Source organism: Cyphomyrmex costatus, unplaced genomic scaffold (genome assembly GCF_001594065.2).
Source record: "Cyphomyrmex costatus isolate MS0001 unplaced genomic scaffold, Ccosl1.0 scaffold361, whole genome shotgun sequence".
In the NCBI taxonomy this organism is placed as follows: Eukaryota; Metazoa; Arthropoda; class Insecta; order Hymenoptera; family Formicidae; genus Cyphomyrmex; species Cyphomyrmex costatus.
The window spans coordinates 228274-246012 of record NW_017277786.1 but is presented as its reverse complement, the minus strand read 5'-3'; the positions used below and the strand labels follow the sequence as shown (position 1 = coordinate 246012).

Genomic DNA, 17739 nt, shown 5'->3' with positions numbered 1-17739 from the left:
AGATGCATCACTGGATGAGAGATTGACCCTCACGCGTGGCTTTAGACGGTCAAGTATTGTTCAAACATGCAGGAATGTGCAACAATTTCTATTTCGCACTTTAGCACGAATCTATATTGTGTGTTGTGTATATGTATATATGTAGTCTCTCTTACTTCTCAGCTTTCTAATGTTAGCATTCCTTTCCACAGTTCAATTGCATTGCTCCTAAAGTTTACCAATTTCAACAAATTCTAATGATTCGGTGTGTTCTTATCACAAATCTCTTACGTAGCGATCCAATAAGTAAAACTGAATCCAGAGTTCATTGGAAAAGTGCTGAATTTAGCACTCCGTATTCGTCCTAATAATTAGAAAGAATTAACAACGAATTGTAAAACTTGGCAGATAGTGGTGGCGAAAAGATTTGCGCATCGAAAGGGGCATTGGTGTCTAGCTAGATGCGATTAATTACAGAGACGGCGGACATTAATTACTCGTACTACGACGAGCAGTATTGCACCTCGCGCACGATATAATTAATTACAGGCAGAACGTTGGTAGGTGACGTATTCCTAGAACGATAACGAGTACAGGCTAAATAAACTTTGACACTTGTCGCGAAAGGCCAGTGCTCCGCGGAGCAACTTTTCTACAGAAATTCCGTTCTCGATAATCTCATGGATGACGTAACTGATATAAGCATCGAATTACGTGCTGTTTCCCGGGAAACTTTCACTCTCAATTCATAAGATAAAGTTTTCTAGAATAAGATCTCTGAAAACTTCTCCCTCTTTCCGGAATATCTATTTTTTTTTTTTTTTCTCGTTATTATGCATATTTGTTCGTAGAATTCTCAATTAACTGTTAAATGTACATTTATTAACTATCAGTAATCAGTGATCTCACTGTAATTATGAACTTTGTCAGAAGAATTCGATTTCACGAGCCGAGGATTAACGATTCATCAGAGGAAACAGCTATTAAAATTGGACTTTTCACCGAGAAGATGACTGAAGATGAAATCACAGATAAAGGTATCCATAAAACATCGCGTGTGCCATTTTCGCAGATGTCTACAAAGGGAAGACGTAGTAACATGCAGGGCAAAGAGCTGGAGCGTGTAACGAAAATTGCTTTTACCGATGACCACAAGTACTCCTCTTCCCCTTGTCATCGTCGAACTAAAACATTCGTATAATTGCCCTCTGCTTCATTCCTGTGCATGATCTTTTCAATGGTTCTCCATTTTCCCCGTTTTTGAATCCGTCAACCGAGACTCCGCACGAGACCCTCTCTTTGAGGACCTCTTTCACCAATCTCTGGTTAAGCTAACCGACGATTAGCTTACAGTAATATCAACATCACTTCAATATATCACATATCTCTCTTCTTCCTCTTCTGTGGCCTGGTTCCACCAATGAGATTAACTTTAATCTCGATTTAATTTTCTCTTTATCTTTTTTAATTCTAAGAATTACAAAAAGATAAACAGTAAATTAAATCAAGGCTTAATGTTTCTATCAATGTGTGTAGATTAATTTTAATCTCTGTTCAACTTATTCATCTTTTCCTAATTCTTAGAACTAAAAAAAGATGAAGAGTTAGTTGAACCAAGATTAAAATTAATCTACATTGGTGGAAATAGGCATAAAACAACTATTGACACTACTGTGAGTTAATCGTCAGTTAAATTAATCGAAAATTGATTAAAAAATCACATTGCTTCAATAAACAGACGATGTTTTCTGTCGCCAAGTAATCGATTCTTCCTAATCATCTGCAATGGAATTTATACGCATCTTTATCGCAGCGAAGATTACTTACAAATATATTACCGAGAATACCGTAGTCATGCAATTCCACGCAAATTCAATTTATTGCGTAATACCCAATAAACTTCAATGTAACATGAATCTGATTTAAAGCGCTCAATGCTGCAAAACACGCAATATTGATCAATGATACCAACAATTGCGGTAAATGCCAATTTCTCATCGAACTTTCCATAGATAGAAATTCCAATCTCGCCAAAGAGTGGCCGATAGAGAATCTGTCAGTTTATGCGACACGAAGATCGCAACGTAGTTTACGCGAAAAACAACAACCTCGAATTCTTGGCAGCGCGTCAAACGCTCGTATACGTTTCAGGACACATTGTCTGTCTCGTGCGCGGTCAAACGTGATTCCGAGAACATCTCCGATGATACGCTCTACTAGTAGAATTGTAAGACATCCAATTCAGTTTTCAGTGGGAAAGATCACGCTTTCGTTACATACAACTAATAATGACAAATGGCCTTTATAAGTCACCTCGATGGCGGTATTATCTCAGCCAATGCGGTTAATCCTTAAATGTGGTTTATCGTGAATGAAACTTATTTCCGTGTTAATGACTTTGACATAACAAAGGACGCTAATAACATCCTTATAACTCCGGAATGTTATCTTCTACGCGTTTCCGTTCATCGTATCGATTCACATCTCTGCATCACACTGAGTGACGACGTCGGCTTGTATAGAAACAAATTAAACAAGAACAAAAGTGTTAGGCTGCGTTATTTTAGTTCTCTGGATTTATACGAATATCTAGCTGATGTAAAATAAGCTCGGCTTTCCCATTCCGATGGAAGAATTATATTATGTGCCAGAATGCTGTGACCAGCCACAATGTGTCGAAAGGCGCGGTCGGCCTCCCGTAAATAATTCGCAGTAATTGTCAAAAAGAGAACACTGTAAGTGACAGTGAGGACCGCGAGTGACGCGTCTGAGATTTATCATCGCCACGCCAGCTAAGCAATTACGTCTTTTTCTTGGAACTTCGGCAAATACAAATTATATCACAGTCCAGGAGACTTAATACTGTTCTTCTTGAGACGAAGTGAAGATCACAAAAATGAGCAAATTCACTAGATATTAACTAAGTTATAAATATTCTATTAAATTCGATCACTTTTGTAATTTACGTCTCATTTGAAAAACCGTTATAAGCTTCCAGAATGGCGATGGCGGACGCTTAGACATTTTCATGTGTTAACATGAAACGCAACAACAAAATCTAATCATACTCGATGAAAAAGCGTCGATACGTTTTCAAAAATAGTTACAGTGTGCTTTCGACATTTTTTTAAAACAGTATGCGTCTCGCAAACCTTTAAAAATCATACGTTCCGAAATGAGATACGAACGATAAATGTGATTTATTCTCCGAGCCAACGCGCCTCTACAAACGGATATCAATTGATATCCAGTGGGAGGCTGTTTGATGCGAGATTTTGAACACGCACATCATGTACACATATACATGCAAATGCGAGCTTTCCGTCCTCGATAATGCATTATCTTATTACTCCTGCTTCTCCAATTTCAAATAACGTAGCGAGGCACATGAATAATTTCAAATGTTAAGTATAAAAAAATCTTTCGTATACATATTAGGTCACCGTACAAATGTAAAACAAACGCGAAAATTATTGATTAAAAAAAGTTATCCAAAACGACATTGAAATCCGTAAGGTAAAAATACGCGTGAAAAGAACATTAAATTCTGTGTTCAATCTCCTATAAAACGCTTAACGTTCTGCACTTTGGATTAGTCAAAAAAAAAAAAAAGAAGAATTGTATGCGGAATAAATCGAGCGAGCGACGTTAAAACGCCGTGATAAACATGCCCGGCGATTCGGAACGCCGATTTTCAACTCGCAGTTTAAACATACGTACTCGATTAAATAAACTCAATGAAATTATTTTACGCCGAAATATAACGGGTAGCTTACTTTGCCCTGCATAATCAGGCGGATGGTCAGAGTGACCGAGGGATCATCGTTCAACACCGGTTTGTTGTCCATGCCGTCCATTGCGTGATTGCGGATCTTGTGGCTTCGATTGGAGACCTTCTCGACGTTCGCGGAGGGAAAGGACGCGGAGGAGGGCGAGGACAGGGGAGAGGTTAGGCGAGTGATCTTGATCGGGGGAGTCTCGGGGGATGTGCTCCTCAAGCGCTCCCAAGTAGTCTCGGTCCTCGTACTGAAATCAGAAATATCTAGGTTACAAAACCATCACATACACCTATTGATTCTTTTTTCTATTTTAAATACACTTTTTTACATTTTGACAGAAAGGATTTTTAGAGAACTTAAAAAAACAACCTTTGTATTTTTTAAAGATTTATAAAAGAAAGATCATTCGGATAATTCGCACTGTCGCGCATTTTATTCTTGTAAATTGTGTGCTATTCGTTCTTTTTTTTTTTTTTAATAATCTGTAATTTTTATTATTCACCCTTTTACATTCAAACTCGAAATGCCGTCAACCTCGTTTCAATCACAATCAATATATTATACTGATTATGATCGAAATCCTGTATGCATAAATTGATAATGAAATTTGTAAGTTTAATTTATGCTGTGCATAAGAGATTATGTTATGGCGAAATTCATTTATCTGGGCGTTGAATTCACACAGAAATAAATGGTTTGGAGTGAACTTCGGAATTAGCATAACAATAGCGCGCGGCCAACCAGCCGTCGAGGAGCGGCGATTTCGGGAATGCGATACACCACTGTATTAACTTAGTGTGAGTCCGTTTGAGAATTACGGAACTATATCGAGGAGTCTACACAGCATAATCAACTAGATCTGTTTTATGCACGAAGCATCATATTCTCTATACTGCATTTACGTTCATCGAATATAATTATTAAATCTATTAGTCTGCAATGTGCTTATTTCGAGCTGATGTTGAAATTTTTTAACTCTTTAAGATTATCCAATATTGTAAAATATCGACGACGAAAAGACCGTAACGTTTGACTTGACGTCTCCTTTCCGCAAGCGTAAAATATAGCATCATTCGTAACGCTTGTCGTAATAAGAATCGAGCGAAATAAAACATCAATTTCCCGGTTCACGGTCGATCTCATTTTGTGCTTTCGCTTGAATCGACCAACGAAAAGAACATTTATTATTCTAATATAACAGAAAGAAGGAGTGTTCGTCGAATATTCGCGGAATACAACGTGACGTAAGGAAAAAATACGAAAATTTTGGAGATCTTAAGCTTATTCTACAATTACGTAGCACAGTTATAAAACCGTAATCGTATTACTATAGATATACGGTTTTATTTTAGCTAATCATGATGCAACTAGTTCGTACTTGCTGCAACCTACGTGTCATTCTGACTGAAGTGGTAGCTGTAAGAATTCTTCTTTGTCTTTCCCTAATGGATTTCCGATTCACAAAGGCAGGTCATAGTACTATAGTTGTAAGAATTGATCAATCACAGTCGAATATGAAAAGTCGACTGCGATTGGTCAATTCTTACAAATACAATTACATTTACACAATTGTATTATGGAGAATAAGCTTTATATAAAAGCGCATATATATTTATAGTGTAAATTATTTTAGAATTTATTCCATATTGAGGACATAAAATGGCAAAATGAAAAAATAAGTTAAAAATATACGAGAAGACATATACTATATGTATAAGTATCGTAAGAAAATCGATTTTTTTCGCACACAACGATGAGATAACATCATACATCATCATCGGACATAACGTATTCGAGGAACAACGCGGTATCAAGAGGCACAAGGTATTCGCGAGCGATCGAGCGGTGCATTCCGCGGCATTATTTTTCAGTCGGCTAACATTAATTGCGGCCACTGCCGGTTGTTAAGCCGATCGATAGACCGCTGGAAACCTGGCTGAAGAGAAGTTCTCCTGAGATATTCCGTTCCCTCTCTAAAGGAAGGAGACGTAACACCGCGCCCCTCCGTACCCCTTCTCTTTAATGGGGGGGCCCCTACGACGCAACGTGAGACAGGTTTGCTCGATCGGTCCGTTACGAGCTACGCAGAACGCGTTTCTGGTTGTGCACATTTATTTCTCGCACGCACGCGCGAGAACCGGTGACTTGCCATCAAGAAAATTATCAGCGTTAAAAATTTTGTCCGTTACTGATCGATGAAAAGCAGCGAAGAGGTTCGAGGAGTCATATGAAGTTCACAAAATATCTAACGTTCGCTTCGGGCAAAATTTGAATTTGTAGAATAATCTCTCTTGATAGAAATGTCATGCCTTTTTTAAGCAATTAGTTATATTTTAAGTTATATTAATTCTGTCTAGTAACTGAGAAGTAAAGTTACTTATAGGATCTCAATCAGGACGTAACGCTTTGCCTACAATAAATGCGCACAAAAGATGCAAAATTTGAATCCATTTATTGAATGAAAACAATAAATGAATTGCGCAGTATTGTAATTAATAATAATTTATTGATATTAGACAATAACCGGGCAAGTGTCTACGCAAGTTGCACATATTTTTACCAAGAAAATTGTCTCGGCCATTAAATAAAGCTGTATTAAATTCTTGTCTATTAGTTACGCATATTGGCTGCGTTCAGCAGAAAAAGCTTTGCAACTGTTGTAAAATTCTTGAGTATGATTATATTTATGCATTTAGATCCAATGAAGAACTATAAAAGCAAGACCAATTATATTAAAGAATTTTAAGTATAATAGTTGCAAAGCTGCTTTTTCTGCTGAACGCAGCCATTGTTACAACTAATGAGAATACAGTAATATTAGTTAGACGATAGCTGGATCGATGTCTAGGAAAACTGCGTACATTTCTACCAGGGTCAGTTCAGACTTCCAACCGCTCTTCCACGATGTACAATTACATTTGGGAAACACATCTTTTAATGTTAAATTAAAAAAATTCTTTTACAAAATACGTCTCAGATGGAAAATTATGATTAACACGCTCATTGATTCTACTACATGACTCGAGTGTTTGCAGACTGACGGGTTTGTATAAATAAAGTACGGTACAAAGCGAAGGACTTAACCATCGCGGATGGAGAACTGCGGCGTGTTTTCTAGGCGCTGCGTACGTTTATCGCATTTCACGGACAGCTTTGTGCAAAAGTTTACTTGGTCACTTCGGTCCTAGGCGGAAGTTTCCAAGCGAGTTGTCGCTTGGAAACTTGAGACTCCCTACGTATTAGTTTTGCATCTACAAGTGCAACCAGATTTTCAACTGCATTTTTCAACCCAATTACATTCGTTACGAGCCTGTGTACGCGTATCCTGAAAAGGCGTTTGTCGCGAAAAAAGCCTCTTTATCTCTCTATTTTATGTCAATCTTCCAACAGCTTCATCAGGATTCATTAGATTTTGTTACGCGAGCTAATTGTAACTCAATCATTCATGTCAGAATGTTTTATTCAATTTTGTACACTGAGAAAAATTTTTAGTTAAAAATGATCGAACCAGAAGATTCTGATCATATTCATCAGAAGTCTAGTTATCTCAAGTACAGTTAGTTATAACAGACTCAACCAGAAAATTCTGATTTATTCGTTTTCAACCACATACAGAAAAATATCATTCTACTGCTAAGAAAATTTAATTACTCGGTTTATTTCTTTTCTTTTAAATAACGTCATCTTTAACAGAGAATATTTTCTTAATAATAAACTGAAGATATACTTTTATTATAAATTTAAAAGAAGACTCATTATTATGTATTCAAAAGAATTTATTCTCTTTTGAGAAATATTATAAAATTAATCGAAGAAGCGACTTTTATTAATAATATATAATAAGCATATATTGCATTTGTTTTAATTTAATAACCTTGACTAAAGTATTAAACTTATCAGGATTCAGAATATACTTTGAATAAAATTTGTAATGAACTTTATGATAGATTTGTGGATATACAAGTTTTGAAATATTATAACAGGCACTTACTACTTGCATACAATTCTCTCTAAATTCTTTAAAGTAACATTACGTATCCTCTCATTCCACGAGTGAAAATTCGAGCCAGTCTTGATAAAAGAGTAGCTCTATTTTCAATCTTTAAGGGTGAAATTTTAGTCTTCAGAGCGAAATTCACTTTAAAAGTTTTACAGAGTATTTTTCTGTGTGCACACAGAATTCTGATACACAACCAGACTCTATCTCAGAGTAGGGATTAAAGGTCTCAGACAAAGCCTGTGTAGGAAATAAGAAAACGTTGTATCGAGCGCCGAACAAGAGCACTTTAGGAAATGGAGTGCATTATCCTTCGTTACAGCTCTAATCGGCCACGCAGGCGACTCGCTGCGATCTCACTCTACTGCGATGCGGTTGGACTTTAGCGCAATCTCTGCGTTCCGTTATGCGTGCGTTTAACATAAGTGGGGTTTTAACGTCGTCTCGCCAAAAGGCCAATCACACGGGAGTGGAAATAATTGTTGTTACACGACGCGTTCCTCACCGCAATTTATCGGAACCTCCGGAGTCCACGGGTCGTTGTACGCACAATTGTGAAATGGCCCGCAAACGAGCTGAGATCTATTCGCAGTTTACTTGATCTTGTAATACGCCCCGAAATTTTTTAATATTTACGGAGCGGAACTTCTCGTCGACTTTTTACTCTCTTAAAAATTATTTATGCAATAAGAATAAAATACAGATAAATTCGATGTCGACGAAAAGCTCGCGAAATGAAATGCGTGTAAATAATCAATAAACGCGACAGTATGAAATTTTTCCGACAAAGAGCAATACGATTCCAGAGAGATAAACAACTTTTTATATAATTTATAAACTGGCTCTTAAATTATGAAGATCCTGTCATAAAGTACCGCGCATTTCAGACTCGTCAATCTGCAAAATAAATGATTAATATAAATATATGTGTGGATCTCGTGTCGATTCTCGCGTCGATTCCAATTTCAATGTTCCATCATTCAATTTCCTGGATTTTCGTAAACTTCCTCAATCTTAACACAGCGCTATACGCTCAAATATTTTTCCTAATAAATACTAAAATAGATTTAAATTTAACAAAACGGAAAAGATGGATTTAAGTTTAAATCGCATAATAGCGCTTACAGGAATGAAAGAAGAGTAGAATTGATTTCTTGAACACATAGCTATTGATAGCATATTATTTGTTACTTGATGCAGCACAAAATTCAAACTTCTCGAATCTTCCACGTACGTCATGTTATAATAAAAGTATAAATAGGACTAGCAGTATTGAGAGCCTTCCTTTTTTTTATGTTGTACGATCCAGCAGACGTAATCCAAAAAACGACGAATGTATCAAAAGACAAAAATCGAATTTGTCCAACCATCGGAACGAAATGATAACCACTCATATAGTTGATTCGCTTGGAATACAAATTTTTTAATTTTTATGAAAATATCTTATTTTGCATATTTTAAAAAATATCGAACACGGTCTGGAAAAATGTTCTTCATGTTATCGGAATTTTGAACTAAGTAAAAGGAAGTATTTCAGCACGAAACGAAATATGGAATACATAAATATGCGATGTTCCTTTCCCCTTTAATATCTTTCTAGACGTACGAGTACATTAGTGTTTGAAATATAGAACACTCTATACATTTCGATCCTTCGAATAGTCTATTAACGTTTATGCGGGAACATAAATGCCTTACACATGTTGCGCGCACGCATATCAGGGCGTATATTCGGAACGCGTACTTCCCATCTAAACACTCGCGCGTAATAATTATTCATTAATTAATCGGGAAATATTAGTATTGTACCAGTAATTATATTATTATTGCCATCAAATATTGATATGACGAACTATGAAAACTATCGTTTACGTTATGTGCGCTAAATTTCCAGCAATGGCAGTTAATTTCGAAACACAGTCGAAATATTGCTTCCAATTTGCTTTGTATGGCTTTCCTATTTCTCGAATAATTGACGATTGTAATACATAAAGAATATTACGACAGAAAGCACGCACCGAACATGCATCGACATGCCGACAAATTCACGAGAACCTTTATGAATTCCTTGAACTGACTCAGAATTCTAAATATTATATTTTAGTATACACGATTGGGTTATTCGTGTCCTGTACATTTTTTTTTTTTTTTCGAAAATAGGCGCATCAAATAATTTGTTACAAAAAACATTTATGTATTATTTTTTTTAAACACATAACTTATAAATATTTTCTACGTTCTCGAGATATTGATGTATATATAATTATTTAATAATTTATACATATAAAGTGAGATACAATTTCGATCACGGTATAACTCTGAAGAAAATAAAATTAGAATCAAATTCTAAAGGTTCATGACCCTGTCATTGTGTGGAGAATACTGAACTTACTGAAGAGCATCAAAAAGATCAAATTTGCACTTCCGAAATTGGATTCAAATTTTAGATCTGTTTTCTATGATTGAACTAGTATACACTTTTAGAACTTAAGTGAGATAGTATACATTTGATGTTTGATGAAAGCGAGAGAGTTCTAATACAGAAATAAAAAAATAGATCTTTTATTTCGTTCATATTTGTATCATGTTCGAAATTTTACCAACTTACTCTATTTGTTAAAATTAATTCAAACACACGAATGATCCATCATATGTAGTAAAAACATGGTGTCCAACAAATCTGACTATAGTTGTTCATCGGATAAAAATCCTGATTTTTCCAGAATTTATCCATCGAAAAATTTTCATTATCCAATTAATTTTCATCGATTTGCGCAAAATTATAATGGGATTCCATAAAAATGAACTAAAAAGCTAACTTTGAAACATTATTATTGCTCTATAAATAATTCAAACAAACATTTCGTCCAGACAGACGATTTTTCTCTGCTATATTTCATTTTAAATATTAAATTTTCAGTTAGCAACATATTGCATTTTTAAGAAAGAATTTCTACGGTAGACGCAACTTTTCATCATTTCTTTCTTTTTTCACGCTCTAATTTTTTTTTATAATGAAAGAATGAATGATAAATTCCAGGCCAGCCCTGAAATTTCAGAAGTTTTCCAGGAATTTTCCAGAATACATAAAATTCCAGTATAATTCCAGAATCCAAGGATATTTGAGGACCGTTGGGCACCATGTAGACGTAGAGGACCGGAAAATCATTGTGTGTACTAAAGGATACATTTACGTCACTCGGAGAATATCGAATTCACGAAAACGAGAATTGCAGCCGTCGTTAATATCGACAGCCATTTCCCTTCGAATCGCAGTCTAGTGAATATCCCGATAAACATCTTTAATAGCTCGTAGTCGTCCGAAGTCCCGTCTCGTTACCGTCTGGTCGGTTCGAGTCATTGATCCTTTTCCGGCGTCGCGATCTTACGACGGATTAGACGATCACAGATCCGGCAGAACGTCATCCGGTGCAGCGCGAAGAACGATGCGAGATTTTTTTTGCTCCGGATCGGACGTGCGATGCGGATAAGAAAACACGCAGCATTGTTCGCACGCCGGGGAGCGTGTATCGAGCGCGTGGAAAAAGGCACGCAGATGCATGCTGAGAGTCGTCGACCAGAAGCGGTACAGTCGCGGCAGTAAGTTTAGGTTAGGACAGTCCGTTTTATCTCGTCCTCTCCTTCTCTCCTTCTAGAATGATGCCCGATCGGTGACGACGGCCGTCGGCATCGACTAATCCCGTTCGAATTCTCCCTCTTTCTCTCTTTGCCTTTTTAACTTTCAAAGGAAAGATACGATGTGACTCAAAACTTTTATCAAAGGTAAGGCGACCGTACGTTCTTTATCGTAAAGCACGGTCCTTTGTTGTAAAGGACTGTCCTTCAGGTAGCTATTTACTTGTTTTTTTGAAACTTACTCTTGTGTCCTTCATTTCAGTGTTATTACGGGAAATTCCTCTTTAATTAGCATTCCAATGTACTAACAGGCGAATTTTTAGAGAAACTTTTCAACTCAAATAGTGTCACAACAATCAAAATGAGTGTTCATTGATGAAATGACTGATAATCAAATCTGCAGCTATTTTGATATCATTTTTATGTTATGACGATTTGTGAACTTTATTTAGGAATTAATTTAGATATATATTGAACAAAAAAATTAAAAAAAAAAAAATAAATGCGCCGACATTTGATAGTCACAAACTAGTTTGAAAATATTTAGAAATAAAGCCTTAAAATATTCAGGTCCATCCTCTATTTTCTCTAAGAAAATATGGTCACAGTACTCTGTCTGCTCTTTTTAGCTGAACTTCTTGCATAGTTCGTCTCTTTCTTCTTTTTCTTTTCACATTGCGGAGAACGAGAGAAAGTGAACTGTGCGCAAGAAGTTCAGCTAATGCCCGTTTCTATCGATATAGTTTAATTTTAATCTTGGTTCGACTAACGTCATCTTTTTCTAAGAATTAGAAATAATAAGTAATTAAAGTTAAAATCTACATTGGTAAAAATACGCGTTCAAAAACAAGTTTCAGATCAGGGATCGTATATTCTCGCGAAAAATCGCGTACAAAAACATACAAAAATAGTATACGTTATATTATAGATTTTCCTAGTATTTCCGAGCGCAATATTTTTCGAGAGTAAATTCAGATTCGACGGCAAAAAAAAAAAGTCGAACACGGAAATTGAGAGATATCGGCAAGTTTACATTCGCAGCCTCCTAGATTTAAATCGAACTATCGATACACCCGGCTCTCGGGCACCCCCGGCGTCGTTTAATCCGGAGTAATTCCGGACTCTCGTTCGCCGTTCGTATCACAGACAATGATGTTAGCCGTGAAAACGATAATCACTAACCACACAGGAGAAAGGTTGGGTTAGCCGAAAATCGCGATACAGTTCGGCGGCAGGTGCTGGGTTTAGCAACGACGTCGGTTGGGCAACCACATCTCTCCCACCCCCTTCCGGCCGGACGATACGATACAATGCGATTGCGATGCGGGGAACGAGAGAGAGAGAGAGAGAGAGAAGGCGGGTGTCGCCGGCGCGGCGATTAATCCGGATTGTCGGTGCAGCCAAGTGCAACTAAGGCTTCGACGCGAGCCGATCGTTCGATCTGGCAGCGCCCGCCGTTCCCGCCGCCTCGTATCGACTGTTCCGTTCGGCCGACGGCAAAGCGCCCTGAGAGAACAGGAGCCGTCGCTCGTTCGACGACGGTGCGAGAGCACGAGACGGAGCTATGCACGCCGCGTTCGATACTCGCTCGCGCGATCCGCCGCATCGAGGAGAACGACTGAGATTATCGTCGTCTCGCGTCGTTATCAACAGCTCGCATGGCGCGTGCCGGCAAGACTCGTTGTCGCCTTTAATCCGACGCCATGCGAGGAAGAGCGAGAGAAAGAGAGAAAATGAAAAAGAGAGAGAGAGAGAGAGAGAGAGATCGAGCCAACGCAGCAATTAAATTTTTTTTTCATCAAGAACAACGGGACAAGTTTCCCCTTTATAATACTATACGCCCTCGTGTTTTCTTTTTTTTTTTTTTTTTCACGAACCCGCTCGACTTGTCGTTTTCCGTCGCGGTCCGCGAGATTCGGCTCACAAGAATGCGTATGTGCAGCTCGTGGCAAATATCAGAGTAGAGGACATGCCGGCATGTCCGGTATGATGGCGCACGGAACAGCTCTCCGTCGTTGAGAGCGTCCTCCTCTTTCTCCTCGTCGCCATCGTCGTTGTCGTCGTCATCGTCATCGTCGTCGACGTCGACGTTCGTAGTCGTCGCGGTCGTCGTCGTTGTAGCAGTCGGTCGCATTGCTTTTCGAACGGGGACGCGGGGCGCGGTCGTGCAACGCGCGGGGGGGAGGGCAGAATTATTTCTAACGATTTACCTAAAATGCACACTTATTCAGTCATCGGGGGAGGAGGTACAGGCGGCCTCCTCATCGATGCACACTGCACTCGGAAGCGCGGGGGAGAAGGGCGCGGCGGAGAGAGGAAGAGAAAAAACACTACACTACGCGGCACTGCGAAACTGGCACCACCTCGACGGAACGCGGTCCTCGTTCTTTTGCCTCCGGCCTGCCCACCGCTCGCTTCCGACGATGCGCAGCGCTACCGTGCGTCGCGTCGCGTCTACGTCGCCGTGCCGCGACAGTGGCGCCGCCGCGCCGCGCCACACCGCGCCGCGCATGCTCCCGGCGGCCACCTGCGCGCACGCCGGCTGCGCCGACGACTCAACGGCGGGACGTTCGAACGGCGCGTGGGGCGGCGCGGCGTGCGCCTCCCGATCTGCGGGAATGAGAACGTTCGGCGGTATCGAGAAATATCGTACGCTCTACCTCCTGCGGATTATTTCGTTCTCAGTTAATTCGCGGGAAATCCGAAGGGAACGCACGTGTTTACGAGGCGGAAAAAGCATTCCGAGATTTAGAAACAAAAATCATTTGTCTTTGTTTTTACAATCTCCGAGGTAAATATCATTCTCCGAATTTATGGAATTGCAGGATTGTGATGCAGTATCGGTAGGATTTAAGTGTAATTAAGATAACCCCGATCAATCGATTGTCTTATTTATTATAAAATATACTATTTTAAATACCAAAATGGGATAGAAAAAGATTATTAGCGTATCGTGAAGGAGGAATTATTAAAATTTTTTTTTAACTGCTTATACCAACATTTATCAAGATTTCTTTTACTGCAGATTTTTGCAAAGTTCACAATTATAATGACTCACTGCATAGTAATTTGCATATAGTTAAAAAGTTTGAAAGCTAATAGAAGCAATCGTATATATAATTTTATTATTAAAAGCGTAATAACATTTTTATAATTCATATTTTAATACTTTACTTTGCTCTCCTTAAATCTAATTATCGTACTTGCGTTTCCGATGTTTCACGTTACTTCTATTAGTGGATTATCTCGCGTGTTCCAAACAATTCGGTCAAACGCATTGTGCGCTGCTAATTGTTTCGTATGCCCACGCCACATTACCCGCGAATGGATCTAACTGACGTCCAACGAAAACTCGATTACCACGTTTTCCAACTCGTTCTCTCTAGTAATTCAACTTTCCTCCGGACTTGAAGGACGGTCGGTTAAATAGATCGTTCGCCGAAGGCGTAAAAGTGAATGTTATCGAATCAAACTTAATAATGAAAGGGAGAATAAATCAAAGAACGACACATTAACGGAAACAACGCGAAATAATCTCGGTAAAAGATTTTTTTATGGAAAATGAAGTTTTCCATAAAAATAAACGCAAAAATGTTTCAAAATATGGAAAAAAAAAATTTCCTTACATTAGTCTTAAGCATTTAAAGAGGAAGTTTGAAACAAAAAAAATTCGTTTCAAATAAAAATTGTATTGTTTGAAACGCGGGAAATAACGATAAAAAAAAGATTTTTATTTTAGACAAAAAAAACTTTTTGTTTTTTTATTTCGAACGAACCGTTTGCACCCCTGCTGCAAATAAAATGTTTTCGTTGCAAACGAAATCGCTTTTGCCTGTATTCCACACAAAGCGATTTTACTTAAAAAAAAAAAAACTTGATTTTCCTGATTTAGCTTGTTTCGTGTTTAAAATTTATCGTCTTAAACAAGCGCAAGCGTGGCAATTTCTTGGCATAAACAAGCGCGAGGTCAAGAAGGGATCAAAGAAGACGCGGCACGCGTTTCCATCGCTAATCTAGTTTTGATAACCGAATTTGCATCGTTTATCTAAGAAGAAAAATCTCCTTTTTTACGGGGAATTAGATACAAGCGGCGCTTCTCTTGCTCTCTGTGACTCCCGGACGGTCATTGCGATCACAACGGTATGCCACGGATACTGATACCAAAAATTTAATTATCATTTTAAGCGGCGTGGAAAGCAATTATTGGAAATTTAATTTACGATCGCGAATAGAATCTTCCTAAGGAACGACGGTAACCACTATTACTTCAACGTCGTTATATATGAAAGAACGAGCTCATTAGAATCCCTTTTTCATGATTACTTATTTCGCTGAGTATGCACTCTTTCTGTTTCTCCAACGCGAGTGAAATAAAACTCATGTGAATTTGTGAAAGTCGTTATAAAAGCACGAGAAAATTTTATAGTATTTTATAGTATATAGAGAAACACATTTTTTGTTGTGAAAAAAACTTCATCTGCCGTTAACAACTAATAACTAAACTGTATTTAATAATTGCATTTAATAACTAACCAATGTAATTATAAAATTCTGAAAAGTCTTTAAAATTAAATAAAATATAAACGTTAATTTGTATTATATATGAGTACATATATGTGTGTGCGTGTGTATATTTGCGCGTTTTAATTAATTTGCTAAATTGTACATACATAAGACAGAAAACGTAAATAGAATTGTTCAAATTAGTATGCCAACAAAATAGATTTCATGTTTTTTGTTATTAATCTTGTTAATAAATTGTAACAAATGTTGATTAATTATTTTTAGTAGATATAGATTGTTGGTTTTTTTTTCAAAAGAGATGTGTACTTCTACAAAAAAATAAAATTTTTAATTTTTATTCTACATTGCTGAGAGGAATATCTGTATTAAGAGGCGTTACGTAAAATGTTTGTTTTATTGACAAATTTTAAATAAATACACACTTGTTTCTATATACGTTTCCCTCAAATTCCACACAGAAGCATACATCATAAAAAAGCAGCAATCTGTTTCGATATAAGCGATCAATATTACACGGTTAATTGAGAACGTCCTCTGTGCAAATATTAATATAGATATAAATCAATGCACGGCGCGTTCTGTAACAGATATATATATATATATATATATATATATACGAGTGGCAAATGAAACAGTAGTATTCAGCAAACCAGATAGAGTTACTATTGTTAACAATCTGGGCCAATTATGGCGTAATCTTGAGCTCTTTGAGTGCGCTGATTCGTACAGGAAAAAGCTGATAGATCGAAGCAAGCAACCGTCTGTGTTGCATACTTCAGCGGAACAGAAAAGAAATAATTACTGAGGCAAGATTGACTAGAGTGCGCGATTTCATTTTGTTAATTGGCTGAAGCTAAGGGCATGGCAACGCACTAATGAAGACTCCCCATAAGAACATCGTTTGCATCGACAAAGCTCTCTTCGCAAATGTTTACATAATCGGTGCAGGAATAAGGCCACGTAAGCGCCAGCATGAATAATTTATTTTATTACTAGCGGGCAATTCAAAGTAATACTCGTAAATGTAAGTGCTTCATAAAAGTAAAGAAGCAACCCAAGTGACGTCGATGCAGGTGAGATTGGACATGAAAACCGAATTGTTAGATTTGTTCTGTATTGGATTGTGCCGTTCCAAATAGATCTTTATTTCACGTCGATTTAAAAGAATGGATCAAATTAAACGTTGAAAAGAAAGGAAATTATAAAATAATTCTTATTTTTTCTTTTTTCAAACTAAATATTAATTGCATACTTCAATCGATATGTCTAAGTTATAATATTTCAAGACGTCTGCATTATAAGACTTTGAATTAATTATATGATGATATAAGATGATGGATCAAACTAATGGTACCATCTTATATCCCCTTCTTTCAATAGAAATAGACATGTTTTTGCGTTTTTTCGAAAAATCATTTTTGTAAGATTTTTATTTAGTCTGTTTCGTTTTCGTTGAGCCACACTGTATAATTAAACAAAGAACAGAAAATTTATCAATTAATAATTTAAAAAATAACATATTTTTTATGAAAATAAATGCAGCAATTTATTAATTATTTTTTTCTTCTGTATCTTCTCTCTCTTTCTCTTTCTTTCTGAGTTCTTATACAGTCACTACTCTATCCATTACGCAATTAAGCGCTTTAAAGGATTACAGAATGAGACAGGTAACTTGAAGAAATTCGCCAACATTATACAATTATAGTGGACTGGGTGGACATACCGTATTTCTGTCAGGAAAGGTCGTCGTGGATGATCAAATGACTAATGGAGTTCTCTACGATCGAGAGAGGATGAAAGTATTGCGCGGGCGACGTTATTGGG

At 37.4% G+C, this 17739-nt stretch overlaps 1 protein-coding gene across 4 annotated transcripts in view; it reads right to left on the bottom strand.

Moving 5' to 3' along the window:
• mub (poly(rC)-binding protein mub) overlaps nt 1-17739 on the bottom strand; it is a 103116-nt gene that overhangs the window by 20939 nt on the left and 64438 nt on the right. For 3 of the 4 annotated variants that reach the window (XM_018543218.1, XM_018543215.1, XM_018543217.1), the window contains exons 1-2: nt 13602-13810; nt 3756-4005 (exon numbers count right to left, since the gene is read on the bottom strand). In XM_018543218.1, coding sequence (XP_018398720.1) covers nt 3756-3836 — 81 coding nt within the window. In that variant the 5' untranslated portion in view covers nt 3837-4005; nt 13602-13810. Of the gene's footprint in view, nt 1-3755; nt 4006-13601; nt 13811-17739 lie in introns of those variants that run through there. The other variant, XM_018543216.1, reaches the window with a different exon arrangement.